At 53.0% G+C, this 16,155-nt stretch overlaps 1 protein-coding gene across 1 annotated transcript in view; it reads left to right on the top strand.

The window, feature by feature from the left end:
* Positions 1–8,206: 8,206 nt before the first annotated feature.
* Positions 8,207–16,155, top strand: part of SPAG6 (sperm associated antigen 6) — a 45,209-nt gene continuing 37,260 nt past the window's right edge. The window contains exons 1-2 of the mRNA XM_055709889.1: positions 8,207–8,305; positions 8,385–8,480. Coding sequence (XP_055565864.1) covers positions 8,281–8,305; positions 8,385–8,480 — 121 coding nt within the window. The 5' untranslated portion in view covers positions 8,207–8,280. The remainder of the gene's footprint in view (positions 8,306–8,384; positions 8,481–16,155) is intronic.

Here is a 16,155-nt window from a genome sequence, read left to right as displayed (position 1 = left end):
CCCCCGCCGCCCCTGCGCCTCGCCGCCGCCCCGCCCCGCATGTCCCCTCGCCCCGGTGGCAGGGAGCTGCGCTCCTGCCTTCCGAACATCACTCCTGGACTGTTCATCGCTCACCGCGCAGGAACTCCTGCAGTTCCGATCTTTGCCACCAAACCGGTTCACGAGGATCGGGCAGGCTCGCCCCGCCTGGCTCCGGTTCCCGGCCCGGCGCGGGGCAGCGGCGGCCCCCGCCGCCAGGTACGGCCGCGGGAGGCGGGTGGCGGCTGCCCCGGCCGGCACCTTGCGCCCTCCCCGTTTCGATACGGTGACATTCGGAGACAATGTTTACTCGGAGAAGTGTTTCCTGTTTCCGCTGTTAATTTTTAACGTTCTTGCTTCTACTCCTGCGTACTTGAAACGGATTTCCTTTATTTTACTCTAAACAGTTTCTTTTTCATGTTTTCTGCCTGTCTGTTACCGGGAGGACGCCGGGAGAAGGACCGGCTCCGCCGTCTGAGAGCCGTGGGTCTCCGCTCCCCGCGGTTCCAAGCCGTTGCCCCGCTCCGAGAGCTGCAAGCCGCCGTCGCTTTGTGCTTTACAAACTGAAGAATTGCAAGGATTCTGGCAGCACGGATTTTTTTCCAGCTCTGCCTCCTTCACTCCTTTTCCCTCACCGCTAACAGAGGAGTCCCGCCAGGACAACAGAAAAGCCGCTAAAGCCCGGTGGGGACCGGGGCAGCTTTCGGTCCCGCCGTCTTTGGGGATGGGATATCTGTATTTATTTAACAGCAACGATGTGGGGATGCGGGCTAAAAGGGGAGGGGAAAAAAAAAAAAAAAAAAAAGAGAGACGGTAACGGGTAAAGCACGAAGAACATGAACCTCCTGCGGCATGCGGAGGTTTTCCCTGCTTGGGGCGGCCAGGGAGCGGGACCGCCATCCCCGGGCGCCGCCGCCGAGCCGCGGGTGCGCCGGGCAGGACAGCGGCGGCCGCGGGAAGGCCGCGAGCGGCGGTGGCGGACACTGCCCCGGGGCTGCGAGGAGCCCGCAGGCCTCCCGGCCGCCCCGCCGCCGGGGCGTGCGGCTGCCCCCTCCCCCGGGCCGCGGAGGGCCGGCGGGGAGCCGCGGTACGACCGCGCTTCGCTCCGCGCCGCCTCCGCCGACGGGAACACGGCTCCCCCGGCCGGCGCGGAAACGTGGCGCTCGGCCCCCGCCGGTGCCACGGCCGAGGCCCAGCCCCCGGTGGCTGCCCCCGCCGTCCCCCCCGCCGCCGGGCGGGCCGGGCCGGCTCCGCGCCCCCCGCCGCCGCCCGAGCAGAGGCCATCTTGCGCCTGCGCAGCTCTCCGGCCTCGCGCCCGCGGAACTTCCCCCGCGCGCCGCCAGATTCGAACGGGGCGCGAGGGGGGCGGCGCGCAGGGACCCCCACGGGCGCCCCGCACCGCACCGTGCCCCTCCGCACCGCACCGCGCCCCCGCGCAGCGCTGCCCGACCGGCCTCCGCTAGCGCGGGCGGCCGCGACGGGATGAGGCGCCCCGCTCCGCCGCGGGGCCGGGAGGAGGCGGGCGCGCCCGGCGGGCAGCACGCCCGGCCGCAGCCGCCCCCCGCCGAGGCGTAGCGGTGCAGCCCCGCTCCGCCCCGCGCCCCCGCCGTCCTGCCCGTAGGGCGCTCCAGCGAGCCCGCACGTCTCGGGGTGTGCGCACCGGGACGGAGGCACCGGGACGTGACTTTCCGGCGTCCCGGGCAAGCTGCCGGGCGCCGCGGTACCGTATCCCCGTCCACCCTGCCGCAGGTAGCCCGCTTCCCCCCGAGGCTGGCCGGCCCCGGCTTTCCCCCAGGGCACGGCGGGGCCCCGGTACGCCCCGACCTCCCCCAGAGAAGGGAGGGGGCCGCGGTGGCCATTTGGCGCCTGTATTTTCATGGCACGCAGCTGAATATCGCACCTCGTCTAGAGAGACAAAGGGCTCTATGTTCCCCATCGCCAGGGAAAGGCAGATGCCTTCCCCGCTGCCCGCGCCGGTGGCGGGGGATATTCCCCGGGGAGCGGCCGGGTGACATCTCCCCGGTGGCAGGGAGGCACTTTCCCAACAGCAGGGCCAGCCAGCAGCACACACACACACACCGCGCCCGCCGCGGGCTCCGCGCTGCCGGTGTCTCTCGCACGCCGCATCCCCGGTGGAAGAGGCCGAGGCCGGGAGGCGCCGCCCCGCATCCCGGGGCCTCCGCGGAGCGCAGAGCTCTCGGGCACTCCTGCCAGCCCTGGCATTTCGCACTCTTCCCTCTGGATGTGCTGGGGACGCTCGAGAGGTGCCTCCTCGACGAGGCACTTTCTGATCTGTGAGATAACACCGTGCCAAATACCCTGTCGCTGTCGGAGGCCTCCGAAATGGGCTGATCCTAAAAAAAGGAAAATAAACGAAATAGAAATAAAACCAATCACCAGCCCACCCCACAACAGCCTTGCATACACAACCCCAAAAACTTTACATGGGAAACGCGGAAAAAAACCCCCACCAAATCCAAAACAAAACAAAACAAAACAAAACCCAGAGCAACGTGAAAAGAGTGCTGCAAAGGAAGGTGTTGGCGTGGCCAAGGGGCAGAGGTGCTGTGAGAGTGGTGTCCCTGCGAGGCAGCTGTCTCTGCGCGGGGTGCGCAGCCTGCGCACACCCTCCGCGGGGTCCCGGCGCCGGCAGCCCGCGAGGCGCAGCCGGGTGCGCAGGGCCGCGGCTCTGCCCGGCCACTGGGTGCTGCGGTGCAGCCGGTCGGGACGTGTCCCACACGCAGGGGTGAGAGTTTGATTTCCAGGAGGGGTGGGCTGGTTGCGGAGGGCGAAGGGCTGCGGCTGGAGCCCCGGGGGACACCGCGCTGCCGCTCCGCGGGCTCGGGCGCTATCCCCGGGCAGGCGGGCGCGCAGGGAGAGCCCCCAGGCACCGAGGAGCCGGCAGCGGGGGGAACCGGCGGAGGCGAGGCAGGCGCTCAGCGCCGAGAGGGATGCCTACAAGCCACGAGCTGCCATTTTGTCTCTTTTAAGTGTGTTGCCTCTCCTCTCTCCTGGAGCGCGGTGCGCAGCGGCGGCAGCGGCGGCTCCCCTTGCCCTGCTCTCCCCGGCCGCCCTCCGGGGAGGCAGCCCGCGGCTGCTCGGAAGTCCCCTCGGGAAAGCGCCCACAGCCCCAGCCTCCCCAGCCCTGGCGTTTTCCTTCCCACCTCCGCACTAGGTGCTCGGGGTTTGCAGGCTGTTCAGCTGATTTGTTGCTAATAGCAACCACACGACAGCGATTTGCAGCCTTTGCTGCTGCCAGTGCCTCTCGTTACACCTTCTTCTGCAGACTGGGATATCGTCGTCTGGCTGCTGCTTGTCCCCACCCCTCTAACCACAGCAGCCAGGAACAATGATGGGGCAGGAGGACGGAGCGGCCGCGGGGCGAGCCGTGGGCTCCGCCGGGTATCGCGCAAATTTGGTCCTTCCAGATCGGGAGCTAAACACTGGCCAGCCCCCCTCCCCTCCCCGACCTTCCCGCCGCAGCCGCGCAGGCTCCGCGTATTTCGCATTGTCTGGCAGCATTGTTGTGAGCTGCCAGCGCCCGCAATCCTACCGGCACGGGGCGGGAGAAGCGCTGCTGGGTTTACATATGTAGATGCGGGCAGCGTTCAGCGCCAGCCCGACGCACACCCTCCCCCGGAGCAACAGACACAAAGGAAGACCTCGTTCCTTTCAAGTCCCCAGAATAAATTAGGCTCTGGCTTTCAGTTTTGGAACGTCCCAAAAAAATATTTTTTTTAATGGCACTGCACAAACGCTGACGGTTCCGCAGGAAACCAGAGGTGTAACCATACGCACGTGGTAAAAGGGACTCAGCCCTGCCAGCTAATATTTCCTGGTCCCATCCTGCAAGTGAACCTGAAATGTTTTTCCCTTATCCAGTTTATTTATCCCTTATATTTTTTCCCCCTGATTTTGCCTAGTGCAATGGCGACGCACCAATCTCCACCAGCCAAATCTGTACCGTTTACATGTTTATGATTACAAATGTCTGCTCAAATGCCAGCGTCGCCCTCCTAGGTGAAGAAAAAGGAGAAGTCCTCCTTCTAGTGCTTTTGAAGTACCTCGACATTTCTTCGCCTTACAGAACTAATTTGCTCTATGGGAAGGTCTCACGGACTAAACTCACCACCGAAAATCCAGAGAGGGGACCCCACAATAGAGTGAGTCGCTGGAGCCCCGAGCCGAAGATCAGGGAAAAAGAGAGGGCACACTCCACTGCTACGGTCCCACTGTCAGAATTTTTGCTAAAACCACGTAATGGTAACGCCTAACTTAAAATTGAAAATTTAATTATTCAGGGACCCAGATACTATATTTCAGTGCAGGCTGTACACGGAGTTGGAGTCCCCTCACTCAGAACACTCTCTTCGAGAGAGCACTTCGGTTCCCTGCGCCCCATTGACTCCCACTAACCTTTCCCCGCTCAACCTCCCCGCCCAAAAAAGTCCCCCGCAAAAGCCCAGCGCTTTCAACTCGGGTCCGCAAGAGCGAGAGGAGGAGTTTGCGCGTTCCTCTTCCCACCAAACGCGCTCAGTCGTGCAAGCACGGGGTTAAAAAAATTATTTCTGTAACCCTGCAAATATCTGCTCAAAGCTTCGAACAATTTGCCAGGCGCGGAGGAGACCCTCCAGAGGCAGATCGGGCGACCCAGCGCCGTGCCGAAAGGCGGGGGGGGGGGGGTGGGTTGGCCCGGGGGGCGGCTCTGGCTCCAGCCCTGGTGGCCCGCAGCCCCGGCGGGCTGTCCCGGGGAACGTCCCCGCAGCCCGGTGGGGACGCCGCCACACCACGACGCAGGAAGACCTCATCTTTCAATGAGCGCCACGCAGTTTCACGTCGTGGAGGAGCAGCCACGGCTTGGCCAGCCGCCCCGCCGCGGGGCGTGAGCCGTCGAGGGGCAGCGAGCCCGGCCAGGACCCGCCGCGGCGCCCTTCCAGCTGGGGGGACCGGGCAGCTCCCGGCACGGGGGCTGAGCCACCTGTTGCCTCGCACCTGCGGGGACGGGACCGAGCCGGGAAAGCCCGTGGGAAGCCCCCCCGGCACCCCTCACCCCCTCCAAAAAAACTCCAGAGGCAACTTCGCCCTTCACCGGCTTGGGAAAAATGATGCTTCCCCGCCCCGTTACGGGTGTCTTTCCAAGTGAATCAAGGGCTGAGATCAAAGAACACCCGCCAGAAAGCGAGGGCACGTTATTAATTTGGATAATTGATGCCTATTCCCCTGGTCTCCGGTTTATTTTTTAAGATGACGTGTGCAGTAACGCAGTCGTTACTAACACCACCCGCCTAAGGATACAGGTTTCCTACTAATGAGCACCCCAGCAGCAGGCAGTGAAGTCTCACAACTACGTCATTTCCATAAATGATTTTCCGTCTTCAGTACTTTTGCGAGAACCGGTGACATTTCCGTAGACCGCATTTGCATGGTGTTTATTCCTCATTATTGTTATTAACCATGTGAACAGACTCTCAGTATCAAGCAACGAAATGTAACAGCGAATTTTGGAGGTACTCAGGGTGAGTTTTGTTCTTTCATTTATCCGAACATTAGACTTAATTAGACAGATAAATCAATTTATCTGTAATCGACACATCTGCTTAAAAAAAAACCCCAAACCTCTGGAAGTAATTCATCACCGTTTGTTTATTTTTTTTATTTAACTTAAGAACAGAAATAAGTATAAAGAAATGTGTTTAACAGCTGTTCCCTTCTCAAGTACACATGGTGATAATTTCCCAAAATATTTTCTGTGGCAAACGACCTTCTCACCAATCTGATTTAATTTGTCTCATTTATTTGTAAAGAACAGCACATCGCCTGTTTTGCTTGTTTGCTTAAAAAGATATTTTTTTAGTATTAAATACTCCTGGAAACACGTGGGTCATTTTAAGCTATGATATTGTTTACGGTAGCCCACCTTTTTGGAGCTGTGCAAACCCAGAGATTATTTATTAAATTTAGACGTCTTTCTTACACTTCTAAAAACTTTTAAAATGCGGCTGAAGTAACTTCAGCCTTTCAACTTTAAGGTATGAGACAAAACTTTTCACTATCTATCAATTAATACGTTTGTATAGTGTCAGTCATCTGATTGTGTACATTTGGAGCTTTGCAGAAGAAAATAGAAGCCTATGAAACCCCGAAGCCAATGTGCGATAGAGGGTGACTACAGAAAGGGACGGTTTTTGTTGAATAGTAACTCTGGTTTTCTGCTGTGGATCACAGTTTCACTTAGAGCAGCCTGATCGATAGCAGGGCTAACCAGTAACTTCGTTGACAAATATCCCCCGTCTTGGGAATCGCCCTCGAAAGATACTGGAGGAGATGCAGGCTCTATTTCCATTCAGATCCTGATAACCCTGATTTCATTTCGCAGTCCCACCGTTTGCATTAGTTGCTGTACAGACCTCCAAGGCTGTGTTTACTCATAGATGAAACCATGCCTTGGCTGACCGGTTACGAAGAAAATTATTCGTAAATAGCCCTTACAGCCAGAGACACCAAGATGGGAAAAGTGGAAGGTAGTGCCTAGCTCATGGACTGGAATGATCAGCTGTTGGGAAAAAAAAATTAAAAAATAATGTTATGGTGCACGGGGGTAACTAGTGCCTGTACTTGGCAAAGTCAGCGGGCTTACTGCGCGGGTGCCCGGTGCGCGGCCCCCTGCGCGGCTGGCCCCTGCGCGGAGAGCGCAGGCGCTGCCCCCAGCCGCCGGGCAGCCGCGCGGTGCTGGCAGCTCCCGGCGCTGCGCGGGTGGCTGCGCTCGGGCTTATAATGGACTGCGCGGGTGCACGGAGCCGGCAGAGCCGTCCCTTCCTGCAGGGATGGCGCTCCCCCCGCGGCACGACCCGCGTGGCTCCCGGCGGACACGGTGGCCGTAGCCCACGGGCTCGCTCCTGCGCGCCCGCCCTGGCCGCACCGCCGAGGCGCCCGCGCGCTCCGCGCCCCGGGTGTGCGGGGGCTCCGTGGCCCTGCACGGGGCGAGTTCGTTCCCCGTGCGGCGCGAAAAACCCCGGCGTGGGCCGGCGCGGCGGTGTGAGGCAATCGCGGAGATCCCGAGGAGAAACCGCAGTGGTGGCAAGAAAGAAAGAAAGGGGAAGAAAAAAAAAAAGAAAAACAATTAAAATCAAAGGACCCCCCCTCCCCGAAGAATAAAGGCGCGGCGGGGTGCGGTGGGGGCAGCTCTGGGAGCGCTGCGGCTGCCCTGATTTTTCTTTTTTCTCCCTTTTTATTTCTCCCCCACCCAGGGAGGGGAGGAGGAGCGAGAGCCGGGCGGGGGGACCCCGGAGGAGCGGCCGGGCGATGCGTGGGACTCAGCCGGGGCGGCGCGGCTCTCACTCTCCCTCGGCGAGTCGCGCAGCAGCGCGGCGGGACAAGGAATCTCCGCTGCAGCGGAGCACCGCGCCTCCCGCCCGCTCCGCGCCGGGGCCCGAGGAGCGGCTGGCTGCGCGGGCGGGGCGGCCGGGGCAGCGGGGAGCCTCGCCCGCCCCGCGAAGCCACCGACCAGCCCCGTAGCGACCCGTCCCGCCGAGGCGCACCGGCGCGGCGGTGTCACCGCTCCCAAATGCGGGGCCGGGCAGGCTCCGGCCCGCCCGCCCCCGCCCCCGCGCTGCGCGGGACGCGGAGGGACGGCAGCGGCGGCCGCGAGGGACGAGCCCCGGGTGCGGCTCGGGCGAGCCCCCGCGCAGAGCCCGGCCCCGTCCCGCAGCCGCCCCCCACCCCGGCGCCGCCGGGAGCAGCAACTCCCTGGCATGGACGGCACCGCGCGCAGCCGCCAGTGTACGCTCCTTTGTAACTCGGTGTCCGTGTGCACCCACAGGCACGTCCCCGCGCCGCTGCGTGTGCCTGTGCCGTAGGTGCGGTACGGGGGCGTGAGCCCTCTCCCCCCAGAGCTACGGGTCGGTACGTCCCGCGCATCTCTATAGGTGCCTGCGCCACACCTGCGCCCAGCACCTATATGTTTAACAGACGTGTACGACATGCCGCCATCCGGGTGCAGCCCGCCCGGGCTGCATCTCGTGCCCGCTTGCACGCACCGCCGGTCGGTGCGGGGCCGGGGGCCGCAGAGCGGCGCGGAGCGGGGCCGGGGGCCGAGCTGGGCCGGGGGCAGCGCGGGGCGGTGCGCGGCGGGAGGGCGCGTGACGTCACAGGCGGCAGTGGCGCGGCCCCGCCCCCCCGCGGCGCGGCTTCCGCCTGGTTGCCAGGGCGACGGGTACACACAGTGCGGCCCTGCGCGGGCGCGCAGCCCGCTGCGCCGCCGCCATGAGCCAGCGGCAGGTCCTGCAAGGTAGGCCGGGGCGGCGGCGGCCGGGGCCGGGGCCGGCGGGGCGGCCGCTGACCCGGTGCCCCGGCGCTGCCGCCCGCAGTTTTCGAGCAGTACCAGCGCGCCCGGACGCAGTTCGCGCAAGCGGTGGCCGAGCTCGCCTCCCGGCCGCAGAACATCGAGACCCTCCAAAACGCAGGTACGCGCTCGCCGCCCTTTCGCCACGGGGGACCCGGCGGCGGGGAAGGGGGAGCGCGGCGGGGGTCGGGGGCCGCGGGGGAGCGCGGCGGTGGCCGGGCCGCGCCGTCCCGGGAGCGCCGGGCTGCCAGGGAGCTTCTCTGCCCGCCCCCACCCCCCCCCCCCCCCGCCCCAGCTTGGCCGCTTAATTCCAAGGACTTTTCTCCCCCGCGGGATCTGGCCCGGTCTCCCGGCCCGCGGTGCGAGGCCGGCCTGGCCGATCTCCTGCGGCGCGGTGGGAAAGTTAATTACGCTCGTCAGCTGCGTGCGGGCTGCCCCGCCTGTGTGCAGGGTTATTTCTGTGTTTGTTTTGAGGCAGATGCCTCTGGCTATGATCTCATAACTTATTTTTATTTCAGGGAAAATTTCTCAGTATAACCCGCTTCTTCATTTACTCCCTCATGCTTCTGACAGAGCTTTATATAAAGTACAGAAAACGGAATTCCCCCTGAAGCCAGCGCTGACTTGCCAAGGAAAGCCTACTTTAGAAGTAACTGGTTTTGTGCTAGCTTTACAGGTTGTTCCTAAATTCTTCGATGCTTTCCACCAGCAGATTTGCGCAGTTTAGGAGGGATTCGCTTTTGTTATATTGCTGTCGTGGGATGTCGTGAACCAAATCGAGCGTTTTTAGAAACAGGAGCTGCGGGAGCACTTCTACCAGCTGTTGTGCTGCTGGCATCTGGCAGACCCACTCCGCTTGGCCAAAGTTCCTGAGCTTAACAGAGGAGAAAGAAGTGCTCAGTAATTGATTACCTGAAAGACAGTTTGAAGAAGTGCTATAAATCAGTAGTTGGTTTACCATATGGTATTTGTGAATTGATTAGGTTTTGGTTTGTCTTGGTTTTGTTTTAAATACTTGTTTCCCAAAGCTAGTAAAGTGGTTGGTCTTTTTTGAGATATGATGGGATCAAGTAAACAAACAAACAAAAAAGGAAAAACAATCATGTAATTACTTCCAGTTTTCTGTATTTGTATCTGTTTATGAAAAGGGTTTTATTGAAAAGTCTTCACTTAAACTCTTGTTAAAGAAACATTTGCTTTGCTTATGGGAGTGACATGCCGACACCAGGCCTTTTGTATTACCTTGCTGTGCCTCTTGGTAAGTTTTTTTTATCTTTCAGTGAGTTAATGCCGCTGCTTCAGTTCATACCAAATGGACATCTTGGCCATAGGAATAACTTATGTCTTATTTGTAAGAAGAGATCCCTCTGTGTCCGTTTATAGTTCTGGTTTTAGTTGCTCACAAAGAGATCCCATTTAGGTAGGCTTCTTACTGTTTAGTGTTTTTTAAAATGTAGACAGTTTCTATCTCAAGAAAGCAAACAAAGTGCCCAACTAACTTTTAGTTAAATTGTACTTCTTCTTAAAATATTTTTTTGATGTAATCTGGTTGGTAGCTTTACTTCAGAACTGATTTGTTGCTTGTGCAGAAGAAATAATCAATTCACAGGTCTGCAACTTGTCTTCTGCTCACACCAGGTGTGGATCTGAAGGTTAATTTTACAAGCATGAGGCTCTGGGGCAGTAATGTGGAAATGTGCATTTGTGTAGGTTATCAGCCTTCTTGGCTTATTCTGGTACTGAGCTGCTTTTCCATAGGCTTTAGTTTTTCAGATGCTAGAAAAGAGGGGGATGTCTGCAAATAAGGTATTTCTTATTACAATTTGAATGGCTGAGGCCCACAGATGTTTTACCGTCTTCCCTAACCTGTGTCTTTAAAACTAATGGATTAAAATGTTAGCTGTTAGTTTTGACCTTTTTCTGGATGTGCTAGATACAGGTTTTAAAACCTCTTCCTAAGTGAAATGTGATTATGTGGTTTTTAAAACCTCCCATCAAAAAATGTGATTTGGTCCTTTTTTAAAGCACTTACACAAATATTTTGAGGCATATCTGTCTAGCAGATAACTGCCATTCCTTTTATGGTGTTGATCTAGTGATCTCTGGAGCAGTGATTTGGGAAAGAAGGGTGTCTGTCTATACATGTATCTCTGTATAAATCCATATATAAAAGGACTGGGGGCTCGTTTCTTATTCTGGTAAAGAAAGTTAGCTATCCCTTAGGGAAATCACTGTTTTAAGAAGATGTGGGAAGTCTTTGCCTGCTGTCATTTTCCATTAGCTTTAGGAGTCAGGGGCACCTTGCAGGGTTTTTTGCTTGGATCTCAAAGGTTGTCAGGGTTTAGTCTTTTTATGGCTGAAGCAGAAGGCAAGATTACCGTGACTTGAATTTGAACAAAATGGAGCCCTTAAAACGTACTGTAGCATACTCTTCTATTATTTGCCTCAGTTTATATTCCTGGAATATCTGAAATTTAGACTGGCAGCAGTGAAAGATCGGTGCTCAAGGAATAAAGTGTTTGGTCCTGTTTTTAGAAGTCCTTTTGATAAACGCTTAGTATGTTATAGGAAAAATAAATACTGGTTTGAGACCTTGTTCTTTGTGGAGGTGTCTTTGGATACCATGCTAATGTCATGAAAGATGGAAGTGTGTTTAAAAAGTACTTCTTTACTATGCTATAAGCCCTGCTTCTGTGGAATTAAGCCAGGTACAAGCAGTGGTATTGTTGCAAATTAGGAGATGGCAGACTGCAGCATGGAGGGAAGCAAGTGGCCAGGAGCAGAGGTAAGAGTTTTTTATGCTGGTTTGACTGTTGAGAAACCTTAAGGTACCATTGTTGTGGAGACTCCTGTGTATGACCTGTAAGGAAAACTGGTGGGAACTGGCAAACTGGAAGGAGGGCCAGAGACGGCCAACAGGAATCCCACCTTTTCCCAGAGCATTTCTCTTACAAGGCTTCTGTATGTCATCAAGTTCTGGAGCTGCCTTTCCCTCTGAGCAGAAATCGCAAAAGTGGCTTTAACCAGGGAACTAGAATCTGGCCTATTTACTTTGACACACTTACACAGCACTGGCTTTCTTGTGGTCAGGAATGTCTTGGGGATTTAGTGCCTGGGAGCTCAACAGCTTTCTGGTGGCAGGGAAGTACAAGGAGTGATGAGAGAAATCTCTTTGTCAGAACTCATTCCTGTGTGTTCCCTGACTCTGTGGCTGGCTTTGATAAGGTTGTTCCTTATGAATAAATACGACCATGAATAATAACCGCAGGATTTGTCGTTTGAATGTTTAATTAAGGGATACTTGGAAAAAAAAATCTCCTCCAAAACTCCTAAACATTTTTTGTTTAGTAAATATATACTTGGAACAGTGCCAGAAAATTAATTTATCAAATCCTGTTTCTGGAGGACTGCTGAGTAATGGGAGAAGCTGCTTTGATAGTAACAGCTTTAAACATATTCCTTAAAATAAATCTATTCATTTGGCAGCTACAGCTCATGAAGTTTGGTCCTGGAATGCATTAGTGAGCTCCACACCCCCTCATCCTTCCAAAATTTTAAATCCTACAGACTATTTTCAGTTATAATGGCAGATGAACTTGAGCTCTTTCTTTCTTTCTTGCGCTGAGATTTAGGCAGCTTTCTGTCTTTTAGAAAATTTAGGAGAAAATCTGAACTGTTTCCAGTATGTTTCTATGAGCCGTAGTCGCTGAGGGCCTAATTCTTCTTTCTTCATCTGCCTTGTGAAGTGTAGCACTCTGTAAATAAATAGTCCTTTTGAAATGGTGCGGTTTTAAAATTTATTTTCTTAAAGGCATTTACAATTCAGCATTAGTAAATGTATCAGAATAAGACTGTAGTTGCTTCTCAATATTCATTTTTGTATTCTTACAGTATCAATTAAATTTTTATTTATTTGCATTAGAGCTTGTGGTGATGGGTTCACTGCTTTTTTTAATTTGTAAGGTATTTAAGGATATCATTGGGATTAAGAAACAGTTTAGTCTTGCAACTTAGCCTTTGACTTTAAAGCTATTACAAGATCAGGTCTTTAACCGCTTTCTTGGGACTCATCATATTATTAAGCATAATGGCTGTGGAAGTCATAGGGAAAGCTGAGTCTGGAATCTGGAAAAAGAAATTTGAAGCTGTGTGGTCTAGCAGCTTGTGTGATGCCATGGCACTCTGTGTGCTGTGACCCTGCACACCTGGGTTCCCTTCTCATTGCTGCTGGGGTATCTCAGCATCTTGGATTTGTCATCTTGGGCAGATAAATTCAACTTCTGTTTGTCTGCCTTACCTACTTGTTGCGACGGAGGGAGGACACAGTCACTCAATATGAGTGATCAGCAGACTTCCTTTATTGAACCTTACAGTCACCTTTTATGCCTTTGTTATAATTAGCTCATACATATTACAAAAGTTAAGCTCATTATTGGTTAGTTGCCTAAATACCAAGCCCGCCCCTAGTTTCTCTTCTGTAGTTATCTGTTCCCACCTGCAACATTCTTTTCCCACTGCAATCTTGCTGTTATTGTGTAACTTTTGCTTTACTTCAGATAAGCTGAGAGCCATGTGCATTTTTGTCCAGCCAGCTGGACTATGTCTATGTGACCCTTTTCAGCTAGCCAGTTATCCACACCTACTTGCTGGCCAGGCTGCAGGGTTCCAAGAAAGTTCCAAAATGTCAGTGTAAAAGAAGACCCCTTTCCCAGTGAATCTTTTCCAACTGCCCTCCCACTCCATCAGCCCACAACCCTGATCTCAGTTCATGTTTCCAGTTATACAAGCTGTACTCCAGGGCCATATCCTCTCCTCCTCTTTTACCTCTTGGTATCTTCTGTATCTGTTCCTCACAGTCCATGTTGGCAAGAGGCTCAGTTTGTGGGCAGGGCTTGTCTGTGTCAGACTAGGGCTCTGTCACAGACCCTTGTGGCATGGCAGATTTCCCCCTACTTCATAGTCTGTTTATGCTGGTAAAGGATGATGTCATGAGTGCTGGTCCCTTCCCAGGTCCAGAGCTATTCCACTGGTGACAGGTTCTAAAAGTTGTACTTCCAGATCTTTGGGGTGGTTTTAGAAGTCTTCATTTTTGAGAAAAGGCTGTTCAAATGTTTTCCCCTCATCCAATTACACTGAGGCTTTTTGCTTATGCTTTTCTCCACTTCTCTTTCTAGTTTATGTATTTTAAATGTACCTGTTTTGAATGTGGCAGTTGGACACTTGGCCCTGTGTAAGGAGAATCTGACTCTTGGAAGGGATTTCAGGATGCAGTTCCACATTTAAAATAATACTAAAGAATGTGCTCTGATAGCACAGTGCTTTGTAAAAAGCCTGCTGGGAGCACAGGGTGTGTAGGGAGCATGGCTGCCAAGTCAGCTGTGCAGGAAGAGCTGCTCCCTTAAAGCATCTGCGCTATCTGGACCTTGCAAGTAGATGTGCGTGGACAGACTCCAGTGCCCCCATATAGCCAGTTTCTGTATTTGGGTTTATGCACCATTCCTTGTGAAGGATGCACATTTTTTTGGTTTAAATTATTTTTGAGTTAAAAGCTTTGTTGAGCTTTAGTGGGAGGAGAAGTGGAAGAGAAGTATGCAATGTGGCATGAAAGGCAAAAGCTTATCTTTGGAGCTGTAGTAGATCAAGTGAAGAGAGTGGCTTTCCCCAAGGCTTGATGATGGTGGTGATGGTGCCTGATGAAGGGAAGGAGGAGGCTATGTATTAAGAAAAGTACCAGAGAGATGGCAGAGAAGGAGAAAGTAAATGCAGCTGGAACTGGAGCGCTGGCTTCTTTTTTTTTGTAGCTCATGTTAGCTAAAAGCTCAACTGCTCCAGGATTCCTCCTGGCCTGTTTGGAGGAGATTTGCAAGTAAAATTTCAAAGCCAGAATTGGTTAGGAATTTCAGTCTCATCTGAACAAGTGGCCATTAAAAAGAAGCAGCCTTTTGTGGCTGCCTTGGTTTTGGTGTGTCTGTAAAGGATTGTGTGGCGGTCACTAACTAGCCTTGTGATGGGCATTTTCAGAAACTCAGCCCTCTTGGATCAGGATTAGTTCTGTTCCATTAATGCAGAAACAGGGTCTGGGAAATGATCAGCCAGATCAGCTTTTCAGGAGAAACTTAGCTCCTTGATCCTTCAGAAATCTCCAGTCTCACTGTCAAACTGAATCTGCATTATGTCATACACCATTGCTGTACAAATTATTTGATTACCCAGAGTCTCTGTTACCAAACTGTATTTGGGTTCCCTCTGATATTTAAAGGATTGTAGTTGTGTTATACATGGAACCATTGCAGTGAGGAGTCCTTTCTTGGAGTGAGTACCACATTGTCTCTGGAAGAGGCAGTGTTAAGACAAGCGAGTGTGAAAGTTCTCTGTCACTATTCTTCTGGGAAATTTGTCTCCTACTTGAAACTCGCTGCTTTGCTGCTTCTAGGAAAGGGTAGTTGAAGATAAGTAGTTGTGGTGAGACAGAAATAAATTTGTTACGTTTCCTTCTTAAATCAGCTGAATTTGACATCAGGAGTACTGAAAAGTCAAGGTAATATGATGAATGTTTGAGTGCTAATGTTAGCTCAGTGAATGTTCTTAGCCTAACAGGTAGCATACAAAAATGAGAAGACAACATTATATTTGATGCAAAGCATAAATTAGAAGGACATTTTCAAGATAAGGGTGTGTTCAGAGACAGCATTAGCGTAGAATGACTTTTTTTCCATATTTACGTTTTAAAAAGGAAATAAATTTTATTTTTAAGGAAGGAGAATAGGATATGAGTGGTTATCTTCAGGTGCAGAAATGGAGAGAATTTCAAACGTACAGTGGTGTTTCTCTGGCTTGACTAGTTAGGTTTGACAAGGGTTTTGCAGGGGTGGGAGGAGGGTAGAGGACCCTGTGTTCCAGGTGATTTCTGGGAGAAAACTAAAATGACCAAATGAAGATTGCTGTCTCCAGAATAGTGACCGTTTGTTTGGCTACAAAAACTTGGAATGAAAAAACTTGGAACCTGCTGCTGCCCTGAGTGGTTTTGTTGTTGGGTTTTTTTGTTGTTGTTTTTTTTTGTTTTGTTTTGGTTTTTTTTCCCCCAGATAGGCAGCAGTCAGCACTTTCTTCCTAAAAGAAAGTACATCAGGCCTGTGCACAACAGCTCCACTTGAGAAGAGTGTGTTAAGGGTGATTCAGCTTCTAAAGTGTGTTATTCTTTGAAACAAATCTGAGTGGGAAACTGAGGATAGAAAGGGGAATCGTTTCTTGCCCAAGTTTAGTCAAGGTTCCATGATGCAAGAGAGATTATTTGGCAGTAATTCTTTGTTACTCTGAGTTGCTGGTGGGAACTCTTCCAAAACAAATCTAGTCCAATGGTCTAAATGCCTTATTTTGTAGTTTACTTTCTGTGTTGCTGCCTTTGAATTAGAGCTAATGAATTTCCTACTTCTGTCACAACAGACTTATTTAGAAGAAGACCAAAGGGTTCTCCTAAAGTTTTCAGGGGCAAGCCACTGCTACTCCTGGCTCTGTATGTCCCTGTTCACATGAGTGAATAGTAGAGGTAAAAGGAAGTTGTTGAAAGGTTCTTACCTATTTTCTTGCTGTAAGATAATGTTAAATACATTTAAATTTAGTTAAAAATGCTGATAGGAATCCTGGCTTGGACCTCTTTGGAGAAGAGAGGTAGACTTTGCTGTAGACAGGATAGTCAAAAGCAAGGAAGGAAGAGATCAAATAGAGGAGCCTGCCAAATACAGCTGTCTCTAGAAGAAAGCTGGGCTGGGCCCAGGAGAGGAAAGCCTCCTTCTGTA

This window comes from Falco cherrug, chromosome 4 (assembly GCF_023634085.1).
Source record: "Falco cherrug isolate bFalChe1 chromosome 4, bFalChe1.pri, whole genome shotgun sequence".
Lineage (NCBI taxonomy): Eukaryota > Metazoa > Chordata > Aves > Falconiformes > Falconidae > Falco > Falco cherrug.
This window is presented reverse-complemented; position numbering and strand designations above follow the sequence as displayed.